The sequence below is a fragment of the Parasteatoda tepidariorum genome, chromosome 6 (genome assembly GCF_043381705.1).
Source record: "Parasteatoda tepidariorum isolate YZ-2023 chromosome 6, CAS_Ptep_4.0, whole genome shotgun sequence".
In the NCBI taxonomy this organism is placed as follows: Eukaryota; Metazoa; Arthropoda; class Arachnida; order Araneae; family Theridiidae; genus Parasteatoda; species Parasteatoda tepidariorum.
Window position 1 is genome coordinate 37,735,166 of NC_092209.1, and position 13,101 is coordinate 37,748,266.

Genomic DNA, 13,101 nt, shown 5'->3' on the forward strand with positions numbered 1-13,101 from the left:
TTAACTTAACTGTTTTACTTTGCAACTCTGTTAATTATGAAATATTCAAAATAAAGTCGCTTGATTTTAACCATTGTTTTTACTTCTTTATTGACATTGTTACATATTTTTTAATTTTTATTATGAATTATTTATTATTTATACTTTTTTTATTATTACTTTTTTTATTATTTATTATGAATGCTTCTTGGTGAACTCAATTTGGGAAATTTCGCTTTTTTTACCATGTTTGTTCATTAGAAAACATTTAAAATAAAGTTGTCACCTCAAAAGATTAAAAAATTCCTCTTCTCAAAATTTTTATTTTATTTTGTTATTTAGAATGTTTTCTAATGAACTCAACCTTAGAAAAAAAAATTTTACTTAACATTGTCATCTTGGTATACTTTTTTTATTCAATATGAACTTAAAAAAATATTCATAATGACGATGTCAATTGTAAATATTTACCATTTTTTTCCTCCTTCAAATTTTTAGTTTTAAAAGTATTTGATTGTAATTTTTAAAAAAAAATCATATATTTCCATTCTTATTGAATTTAAAGCTTTTTAAAAATTCATTTACTTTAAATACCTAGAGAAAAACATTTTAAATATATTCTTAAATGTAATTGGATTTCATTGGTCCAGTTAAGTAGAAAAAAATTGCTGCCAGATTGGATATTATTGATTAAATTTGGTTATTAAAGGCACTGACATTGCTCTTTGTTGGATAATCTTTAGTTCCTATTTAAAATGTAAAAAAATTGTTCACTGTAGAATAAGTTTTCCCTTTCGTTGTACTGAAATCGTGCTTACTATCTTTAGCATTTTTCACCTCTTTTCATATTTTATAATTAAAATTATGTAAAAATATTAATAAAATCATCCCCTGATTTTTGTTACTTTTTTTTAATTTAAATTGAAATATGGCAAACCATTATAAATTATCACGATTTCAATTTTAAAAAAATTTATCAAGCACTTGCAAATGCTTGAAAAATTATTTGGTTATTAGAAAAGTTACAAAAATTTGAAGCATTTTTACCTGAAATTTGTGTTATTGTCAAACACTGAATTGCGTGAATTTTGTAAAACAGTGTTTTCATTTTGTGTAATTTTTGTCTCCTCTTTTTCTTAATTGAAGTAAAAGCCAATATTTTAATATGTTGATTCAATTTGCTTCTGTTTATATTTACTTGCTAGCTGAATACCAGTTCTTTGTAGGGTTGAGCCAATAATTAATAAATATGTTAGTCGTCCCGCAGTGGACTGATTCGTGAAGACACAGTTCCCAACAGATCACCGAAGTCAAGCATCACTGGCTGCGATCAGTGTGCGGGTGGCTGACCACTGGGATTAGTCTGCGTAGTGACCGAGGGTGTGCTGTATTGATCGTCGTTAAACTGTTCTACTGTAAAGTGCTCTACTTCGCGTGCAGGTCGTCGGGCTACTTAAACGGGGGTGCCATCCCCTCTGTAGAGGATCAAAATTGTGATGGCATGTCTTTGGACCATCCTTAGGGATGTTTCCCAGACCGTCGCCTATAGCCCATTGTGTAGCTCCAGTGCAACGTAAATGAACTACAAAAACAAATCTGTCAGTCAATAATAAATTCATTAAAAAAAGTCAATATTTCAAGTCAACGGTACAACACTACGTAATGATGCATAAAACTGTTAGCCATACATCTACACAAGTAAATTAATACTAATTTATGTTTATTATTATTTGTTCCTCCTATTTTTGACTGATGCTATTATATTAAATAAAACACACTTTTCAAAGTTCAACTCATCAAACTACAAAAACTCATTATTCAGCAAAATGTTGCTAATTGTTTATTGATAGCGATTGACTATGTTAGTCGAGATTTCGAGTTAATCGAGATCAGATTAATAAATATGGTATAGAAAATAAATTTTTTTCATTACTTTTTCAGTTGCCAAAAATTGTACATTTTTTCTCAAGATTAGAATAAGAATTTCTGGAGTTATAAGCTTTTATTATCAAACTTTGCCTATCATTATATAATAGATTAATGGGATTAAGATAAAAATATTAAATTCATGCTTATTTTAAATAGTCAACGGTAAAAATAAATTTGTAAATATTCTACTTGCTTAAAAAAATTTTTTATTATTTTTGTATAATAAATTTAATGTTTCAGAAAAAAAATATTAACGATTTTTATTGACACAAGTTTCCCATTTATTACATCGATTCTCATTTAAAGAAGAAAAATCTTCAAGCATCATTTTATTATTCATTTATAGAAAGCAATTTTGCCCAACCAAAGTAAGCTATTTTAAAATTTGATCTGTAAAATTAGTAATATAAATCAAAGCAGTAATGCAGCAATTAACATAGTTTTATGCTTTGAATCACACGTGATAAACCAAAATTTATGATGAAAAAATTACAATAGAAGTTAAAAATTTGTGGTAAAATATTTTTTATTTCAGTTCAAAAACACAAGTATTTACATTCAAACTGGCATGATTATTTACAAAAAAGTAAATGTAACATAAGAAAATAGAAATCAAAGATGCTTTAATTAGTAATATAACATGTTATTTTTAATAGAATGCAAGAAAAAAATAATTCAAATTTAAACATAAAGAACTTTTCTAGGTAGCAATATTGCTTCAAATGTTTGACAATATACTCTAATGAAATTAATTAATCAATTTTTAAGCAATCGCATTAAAAGTTTCTTTATAAAAAATGTACATTGATTGGCACATCAACTTCAAGCTGCTGTTAATGATTAAAATCACTTTCTTCAAGTAAAAAATGGCAGTGATTTTCTAGTAAAATATATTCGTTATCAGCAGTCTTTCAAATCAAACATACAAAGAGAGATGCACAAATATTAAAACAACTTTTTGTAATAAAACACAATATTTTAAAATATTGATATATTTGCATATATGCTTGATTGTACATACGCATCCTAAAATTTGTAATAACAATCAGGACAATTTAAAAAAGTTATCCTTCATAAAATAAAAGATTCAACTTATCTCATTTAGTTACATGTTATTAACAGTTTAAAATATGCTAATAAAACTGCATTTTGTATTTTAAAAAGATTAATTAAATTTAAAAATTTATTCATAATTAGTGTTTATTTCGTTAATAAATAAAAAAAAATTTTAATAGAAAACTTTGCAAATAAAATACTTTACAAAACATATTGGTTTAAACAGTGTTTAATGAGTTTGAAAACAGTAATTTATACAGTGCTTTTAATAAGCTGAAAAAAATATTATAAGTTTTTTTTTTTTTAAATAAAATTACCTAATTTTGACAATTTTTGTTAAATGGCGAGTTTAGAAAAAGGAATTTCTCTTTAACTTTTGGATAAAATTTAAATTATTAAAAAAGAATAACAAAAATCTATAGGATATTCTATTTTGTTTTAAATGTGTAATTTGCTTAAATATTATTTAAGGATATATTTGATTTTGTAGATTTCTTTATTATTTTTAAATAATTGTAAGTAATCTTCCACTTGTATATTCCAGCTATTATCAAGATTAATTCCTGATATAGTAGTAAGATAAATGAAACATTATTAAACAGAAAATGGAATGATTTCAATATTGCACTAAATGGTTAAATGTTACAATACAATTGATAAGCTAAAGATTTTTATTTATGGTTCACATTTCAAAAACATTAAACTATTTATTCATTTAAAAAATTGATCCCATAAATAAAAATTTTACGGACATATTTTCCTATTAGACTCTAATGAAATTGTAAAAATAGCAAATAAAAACTTTGTTCTAAGTATTAATGTTACTCATCCAAAAAAAATACAAATGTTAATATGTATTTACAAAGCAAGATAGTTAAAAGATATTAGGAATATCATAAAATCAAACAACGATATTTATACACCAAAAGACTTATGTACAATATAAAATTCTAACAAAGTTACTCTTCACAATGCACATTTGAAGTATAATGACATTATTTAACATGGAGAGATGTAGAAGGAACATATCACAGATAGTATATATGTAGGATTTGTTTCAACATTAAAGCTGAAACTTTTAAAGTATGATATGAAAAAAAGGCAATTTTTATTCAATGACAATATGAAAAAATAAAACTTTAAATAATGCTAGATGTTAATACCGGTTTTCATCATAATGGGTTTCAAAGAATGTACAACTTTTTGTACACAAGTCCTCTTAATTTTAAGTAGCCTGCCTTAAAATTATATTCAGTGATATCTTCTAATTAATTCTTTGTACAGATTGATATTTTGAATGCACTGGAATTATACAGCTGAAATGGGAATGATTAATGAGTGTGCTCGCCTCAGTTTTTTGCAATTTTCACACTGTTGTTTCATTTCTTTCACTCCTATGATTGTTCAGGGGTTGCAATTCTCTTTGCAGCCCGTCAAAGTCATTGTAATATTCATGCTCATCTGTATCATCATCACTACTAGTTGGTTTTCTTTGATTTGCAATAGCAGTCTCTGTAGATGAGGAAATGGAGTTATGTTTATTCATTAGGTGATACTCGAGGTTGTCGACTGCTTGATGGGGTATGTTTCTAGGTGGTGCAAAATTTCCAGCGTACGGTGGCGCTGTAAAACAAATTGGAAATGTCATTAATTATGCAAAATATTGCCCAATAAATTGTGTACAAGTATTTTTAAGATTATGCAACATGAAAAAATTGTACGAATTTACTACTTATTATGTGAAAATTGTACAAACAGGCTGTGTATGACCTGGGAAACAACTAAAACAGGAAAAAACCAAATTTGAGAAGAAAAAAAAACATTTTTTATTTTAACTAGCTTACTTTATTAGGTACAACTTTTAAATTTTTAACTGTCCGTACCATATAAATTTTTGAATTGATAAATTTGTTTTAACCCATGCCAAATTCAAGTGAAAGTATGTAAAAAGAAGGCCATTTTTTAGCTTTTCGCCCTATCTGTCTATTGGTTTGCAATTATTTTTAACCTAATTAAAGTTATGTGTCTAAATCATTGCTCTTTTGCAGCCATGACAGTTTTAGCTGAAAGGAAGTGTAAAATCCATGATGCATTAATCTCATTGCATAAGCTTTTTATTCCATGAAAATGGTTTTGTTGAGATCGTAACCTAACTTACTCTGCTAGCAGAACATGATAAATCATTTCGTTGTTTATTGCAACAGTAGTGTATGTCATAATGTGGCTTAAATGCAATGCAATTGTAAAATCACCTAAACAACGTCTTCTGTTTTTGAAATCATGGTGGTGTAACTACCACTACAATTATTAAACATAAATTCACTAGTAATACAAGACAAATTAATCGACTCCATCTTGAAGTACCTTTAGATAAATGAAGGTTGGCATTGTCAATAACTACTCACTCCACAATCATAAAGAACTAGTAAATAATTTCAGAATAGAAGAAGAAATTATAAAAAATAATTCAGAGAGCAGAATTGAAGAAATTTTGACAGCACATTATTTAGAAGAAAGTTGGTTTATTTCCAAAATCTATGAAAATTGTTTTGACAGGGGTGTCAATATAGAAGAGAAATCATAAAAATCTAGACCATGAGTGGCAATATATAGAACAGGGATAAGAGACGACTTATTCTGTAAGTTTAACTATTATTTTTATTATTAAATAGTGTAGGATTACTGTATTTAAAGTAACATAAAAGTAACTAAAAACATAAAACTTCTTCATTTGCCTTCAAACTCATGTTTTTTGCAAAATAATGTCATATTTCGATATCAAAAGAAGAGCTTTTATGTTAAATGCATTCATTGAAGTTTTAAATTAATGCAGGACTTTAATAGATTAATAGCTGTGTGAGCTTCATGGAGCGCAAGTTCATAGAGAGTCGTATCTAGATGCAGAAAAATATTATTCAAAAGAAAATAACCACACCAATTTTAAGTTCTGCTACTGAGTGTAGCATATGAAAGTACTAATAAATATACAAGTGTAGCATATGAAAGTACTAATAAATATACAAGATAATAATTATTAAACTTAAGGTTTAAACAATAATGCTTAGTACTTAGTTTGTTCTAAATCCATTATATTATCTAGATTTTAGCTCAAGTCAATTCATTTTGCCCTATAGAACTTGAACTTTACACATAAGTTAATTGCTCAAAAGGAACAATTTTAAGAAAAGGGAACGAAAATTTTCATTAAACAATTTTTTTTTATTGTTCAAAATAAAGGACACCCTAATATACAATGCATCCCAGTGATAATTAAAGTGAAGGGAAACAAACTTAGACCAGACGATTGGCATTCCTTGAAACTTTGTTTCATAAATATATGGCTGCCGCAAGAGAAAGATCAGTCGCAATCTATTGAATTAGGACTTAGAGAGCACTTGCTTTGCTTTTTCCTTAAGTTCTCGAAATCTCTCTGGGACTACCTTTGAATTCCAGAATCTGATTAAATCTAATTTAAAGAAAGATTACTTATTTCTTGAATATTTTAGAATACATTTCCGTCATCAATATACAAGTTAGCCTAGTTCTGGATCAACTTGAGAAGCTTATGTTAAGTATAATGCCAGTTGACAAATTTTAGGCTAACATTTTTTAGATACATCTAGCTCTGGACAGTAGTAAGTATTCAGTTTCTCAATTATTTTCTGAAACACTTCTTGGAGAAAGAAATGTAAGAAAATTTTTGTTAGTGTTAGTATGATGCCCAAGATACAAATTGTAGTTTTAACCACACATCAAAAACTTAATTATAAATTGCTAAAAGTATTCTTACAGTTTAAGAAAGACAGCGAAATTGCAAGAGGAAAAACGTAAAAACAAATTTATTGAAGCATAATGAAAAATTAGTTCATACAGTTGATTAAAAAAGTTAGAACAAACCTTCAGATAGCTTTAATTATTATTTCTAAAAAGATTTATGTCTTGAAAAGATTAAAAGAGCAATACTTTAACAATGTCTTACCACAATGAGGGGTTCTCATTTTATTTTTGTAACAGTTTATCTGCAATACTGTTGAATTAATTTATTTCCAAAGCAACTGTCACCAATTCGGCGGCCATGAGCTAATCACATGGTGGAAAGACACAATATCTAGTACAATACTTTAAATGTATATAGCACAATTTCTATAAATATGTAAATCTCAGTCAAATTGCGTGCTTAAAAAACTCACAAACATATTTAGTTGCATCTGCATTTACTTCAATAAATATTTTCTAGAAGTTCTTAGAAAATTTATAGTAAAAATAGTTTTCTAAGATGGCTAAACTAAACATTGACACAGAAATAACAGTATGAAAAAAAGTTTTTTTAATTATTATTAACTTACCTGGGGAACTTATTTTGGCATCTCCAACAAGATCCATGTAACCAGCAGAGTTACATGAACACGGGGAAGGAACTAAATAATCTTCATTATCGACGGGCAAGTCAAGTTGAACGTCTTTTGCATTAAGATGAGGTAAACCATTGGATGGAAAAAACACATCTCGATCCCCTATTAGTCGTAAATATTACCATTTTAAAATTGATTGTATATATGATTACTAAATAAATTACTATATACTATCATAATTAAATAAATTATTTAATCTGAATAATAAATTTGGAGTATATATGAACATTATTTTGTATAGGGTGGCCACACACAACAGGGAAAATTCAAAGAATTTTATTAATCAGGGAAATATCAGAAAATTAATTATCAAAAATTTCAGAAAATGAATTAATTTAAGCTTAAAATTATACCTTTTTTTTTCAAGAAAAAAATTAATCGTATAAAAAGTGTCTCAAATTTTTTGAAAAATGTTTATTTTCAACTCTAATATTAAGTGTACATAACTATAACGTAACATGATAACATATTTTTAAAAGAATAAAACATATTTTAAAAATTAGTAAAATGTTGGCCACTGGTTAACAAAAAACAGAGAAATTTGATAAAATTAATTTTGGAAAATCAGAAGGCAGGCATTGTTGGCTACCCGGTTTTAGTATTGCAGATTATGGATATTTTTTTTTTAATGTGACTCCTCAATGTCTTATTGGATGAATTATAAAAAGTTTTAAATTTTTCTGAGATGTTAATTTTATAATATCAAAATAAGTTTTAGTACTGATAAATTAAAATAATAATGAATTTATAAAAAGTAAATTGCATGTAATGAGTATAAATTAATTTAATTTTACTTTCACATTTCCATTTATAGAACAAGAAAGATCTATAAGATTTGGAGCGTCTTTGAATTATTGGAGCAAAGGTAAATAAATATTTCATTATTAGCACAATTTTTTTTTACTTAACAAAAATAAACATCACAAGTAGTTATAAAGGAAAATTCTGGCAAAATATTCTGACCACCGTATAAATCAAAATTTGTCATAATTATGATCTTTATTACTTAATATGGCATTAAATTGTTGCAAAAAGGCATGTAATAACCTCAAAGATAATTACCATGGTTATATCGAAGATGAAAACCATAGTAAGAAAATATTTGTTATACATTTACAGGGGTCTGTTCAGAAGAAATTTGGGTCCGTTAACGGACCCTTCACAAAATATCTTTTCATAAAAACGGACCCTTCACAAAATATTTTAACTTTAAAACGGACCCTTCACAAAATAATTTATCTCTAAATCGGACCCTTCACAAATTTTTTAACTTCATTATTGTTTTGTTAATCGAATAAACCCTTCCCAGGAAGGGGGTAGGGAAAGAAAGACAGATGTAAACGAACTAAATTTTATCTTCGGCAGACGCTTCTTCCATTATTCGTCCGAAATTAATATTCTGCATTCAGCAGTATAGGCTAAATACCAAATATTTATATGTTGCATCGCTAATTTAGTAGCTGCAATTGCTGTTTATTTTTTTTAATTTAATTTTTATAATTATAGTTTTACAGTTTTAAGCATAATCTTGTATCTATTTGCAATTTAAAAACTCCTTGAAAAAGTGTTTTGCAATAACGGGACCCTATTTGCACAAATTCATAAAAGCGGACTCTGGTTGAAAGAATGTGAATAATTTTTTCACAATTTCACGAAAAACGGACCTTTCACAAAATGTCTGGACAGACCCCTGATTTATGAAAACTGAATGTGTTAAATATATACAATTTATGAGAAATTCAAAATTTTTTCGAATATTCCGATTTTAAGAATTAATTAGATGCACAACTAATAACTCCTAATGTAAGTTCATATTAATTAAAAACGAGTCTTCCAAGTGCTTTTTTTTTATATAACCGTTGCTAAACAATCGACCAAGTTTTGAGTTTACGACTTTCGATATTCAATTCGGTATCCTCGCAATTTTGAAATCAATCCAGAAGACGAGAACTTTTTGATTAAGTATTGGGAGAAAATTGCTTTCATGGAGGACTTTTTGATGGAACTAACGCATTTATGTTACATAGAGGAAAACATCCCTCTTTTTAATCACTCCTAATGGCAAAGAGACTCTAACCCATGATCCGTCTACCACTAAGAATATTTTACATCAGCACTGTCCTCAGAGCGAGCCGGTGGGGAATTTCTATCGACCAGCTATGGCTAGAACTCTAACCCGGGTTACCTCATTGGGAAGCGAGCCCTCTATCATGAGCCACCATGGCTCCTAACAAAAAATTTTGCTGAATTCTTTTTAATCACTCCTTATTTACATACTTAACATACAGTGCCAACTTTCATATTATTATCCAAGTATTTTTGCAGCAAATATATTTTCTTGTGACAATAACATAATGTTGCTCCAGGTTTGTCCTTAAATTTCTGATAAGAAGCTATTAAAAATGAACCCCAACTTAATCTTATTTCTTTTCCTCAAAGATGATAAAACAACATCTACATTTTTCATCTTCTCTCTCATTCATTGCTCATTTACTACTCCTCAGCAGCAAAATGGCTCTTGATATGAATTTGCATTTTATAAAATAATTCAATTCACATTAAATTTGTCTTTTGATTTGAAATTTTCTATGAGAAAAAAATTTATCATAAAAATTTTTTAAGATTTTCCTTTGGCTAAGAATTTTGAAATTCGGCTAATACTTTTGATATTTGGCTAATTTACTGGTTAATAACTTGAAGTCTATGGTAATATTTTCTAACAAAAATGGTACTTATACTGTTTGGCAAGGTATGTGTTTTGGTTTGTAGTAGATTCTAATGCAATTTCTCATACATAAGTCCACACAGGGTTAGGGCACAGGCTTCCTGATCTAAATTCCGGTAATGTAGTGTGCACATTCATCAATATTTTTGGATCCTCATGAAAGTTAAATCCCATTTCAATATAGCTCTTGTGCAGCATTAACATTTCAACGAAAAAGTAAATATTCATTGATGCAAGAAAGATTAATTAAAAATTATCTATAGCAAATATTTTTTTTTAACCGAAATCTAAATTTTTAGTTTTAAATGTTTCCATTATGCTATCTGAATTTTTAGTTTTAATGTAAAAATAATAAAGTAATTATCACATGGCTGATTACTAAATTAATAGCTTAACAGAATTGTATCATCCGTAGCTACCTCTTTCTAAAGATGTGAGCGGATCTGAACAGTATCGAGTGCTCAAGCTGGTATCTCTGTTATGGCAACCATTGTTCAATCCAGTGTTGTTTTCATGGTTATTAACCTTCAGCTCACCATGGTTATGATCAGAATGATTGGGTGAATTGTTCATAGAGTCTCCGTCAAATCCCCTATCATCCATGAATTTCTAAAATCAATATTTAAAATTAATGATTAATAACAAATAAGAATTATCAATAAAAAAATGTAAAAAAAACGCAATTAATAATTATTGCTTTATTTGCACCAAAGAAATTGCGTTTAAATCACAGCGTAAAAAGCAGATAAAAATATAATCACAGAAGTGCTGTAGAATATCAAAAAATAGTAGAAAGACTACTTGTAACTAAAAACACATTTCAATGTAAAAATATTGTTGCTTAAGCAAAATTAAGCATAATTTATTTGTAAGCGTAATTAAAACTATATAGTAAAAGTTGTAATATGTATTTTTCGTTGTTTTTTTTTTTTCACTGCTTATTATACAAATGTGAAAAAACAATATCCTTCTTTAATGGATTTATAATTGCACAACTGTAATGCAACTGTAGACAGCTAAGTACATGATCAATGATAATTGCTGATAGTTAAACACCTCATACAAAGTTAGAAATTCTAATTTTGAACAGTGGCATCTTTGCAGTTTAAGCCTTGAAATGAAAAACTATCTTATCTTATTTCTCTGTCTTGTAATCATGAGCTTTGATTAAATGTTTTACAAGCAGTTTCAAATCAAGCTATAAAATTTTTACAGATTACTCGCTTGCAGAAACTATTTTACCTTATTTCAATTTATAAGATCAACGATGTTTGTGCTCGCAGGCAAATTTAATACTTCTAGTTTAATATTCCATTGCATTTTTTATTGTCGTTATTAGGGTTTCGTAGTAAAAATTACGATGTTATCGTTGGGTAACAAAAATTACAATTTTTGAGAATTTTTTTTATAATCTGTTAATAATAAAATTTTTCCTCCTTAACTACCAGGAATTATGAAATTTTTTTGCCTGCAGCAAATATTCAAAAAAAGTTACATTTAAGTTTAACAGTAAATGCAATTAAGTATTTAACAGTAAATGCATGCTTAACAGAAATGTGGTGGGAACAAAATCTATTTATAAATAAAAATATTTCACCTTAATTGGTGTAGGTGGAGGAGGAGAATCTGTGCTGGTTTGTTCCAGTTTGGCAGGCTGCAGATACTCTTCAGCATCCATTATCACCTCAGGACCTTCAATTGGCATACTCAGATTTCGAATTAATTCTTTTTCATCCTGAGGGGTGTAACTAGGCAAACGCATCAATTTGTCTCCAATGATTACAAGATATCTTCCAGGGTCCCTTGCCATTTTTGCAAACTCATCTGCTAGTTCCTTAAACGATGGTCGGGACTCAGCATCTAACATCCAACCTGTAAATATTTTTTCAGAAAATATATAAATAAATGAACAGAATTATTATAATAGTAACTACATTTATATAATGCAATTCACTAATCATAATAATAATAAATGGTCTAGAAATCTCTATCACCACAACCACACTCAATAAACTCTTAATGGAAACTTACAATACTGAATGATTAAGTATTACATCACTCAGTATTGTAATAATGGGATAAGTATTTCTTTTAAAAATTATATATGCATTCACTTACATTTAATCATGATCATATAAACATCAATAGTACAGATAGACGGCTGGGGCAATCGTTCTCCCTTTTCTAGAAGTCCAGGAACATCCCTAGCTGGTATATTTTCATATGGTCTGCCACCATAAGTCAGAAGTTCCCAAACTGTCACACCTATTAAAAATATATGTACTCAGTTTAATACCGTAAAACATGATAGACAACTAAAAAAAAAAATTTTTTTTGCTTTACTTTTGAAAAGTTTGCTTTACTTAGGTTAATTTTAAATATATACTGTAGTTCAAAATGAGAAAATTTGAGAGAAATTAAATAAAAATTTGGTAAGTTCTTCTATGAGAAGCTGTCGTAAAGATTTTAAAAAGTTCTATTAATTTTTAAGATATGGGCCAGTTTTGTTTTCAGTTACTATTTTTTTTAACTAGTACAAACAGTTTGATTTGTATTTGACTATAAAAAGGTATTGTTTACAACTGCAGTTATTCAAAATTTATTATATCAATATCTATTTAAAAACTTAAATGGAAAAAAAAACAATTTCCAAATGTAAAGAAAAATTAAAATTTAGTTTCTTCTTTTCATTTTTTAGCTCTTGTTACTGATACAAAAACATTGAAATTGTCTACAACTAATTTTTCAAAAAATTTGCATTTTACCACTCGTTTCTCTCAGTAATTAATTTCTCTTTGTATGTTTCAATCTTAGCTGTTTTTTAAATAAACAAAATTCGCAAAATTACTTGGTTAAAATCAAAGAGTATTACTAAAACATGTTATGTCTTTTCTATTTATCAAAGTTTAGAAAGTTAGAAGTAGAAATATTTAAATTATCACAATAATAAATTAAAAATTTCGTTAAATGACAATGATGAGACAAATATTAAAAATTAAA

At 27.5% G+C, this 13,101-nt stretch overlaps 1 protein-coding gene across 3 annotated transcripts in view; it reads right to left on the reverse strand.

Moving 5' to 3' along the window:
* Positions 1-2,416: 2,416 nt before the first annotated feature.
* LOC107446048 (epidermal growth factor receptor) overlaps positions 2,417-13,101 on the reverse strand; it is a 149,775-nt gene continuing 139,090 nt past the window's right edge. For all 3 annotated transcript variants that reach the window (XM_016060582.3, XM_016060581.3, XM_071182234.1), the window contains 5 exons: positions 12,220-12,366; positions 11,699-11,973; positions 10,521-10,710; positions 7,311-7,478; positions 2,417-4,587 (listed from right to left, as the gene is read on the reverse strand). In XM_016060582.3, coding sequence (XP_015916068.1) covers positions 4,331-4,587; positions 7,311-7,478; positions 10,521-10,710; positions 11,699-11,973; positions 12,220-12,366 — 1,037 coding nt within the window. In that variant the 3' untranslated portion in view covers positions 2,417-4,330. The remainder of the gene's footprint in view (positions 4,588-7,310; positions 7,479-10,520; positions 10,711-11,698; positions 11,974-12,219; positions 12,367-13,101) is intronic.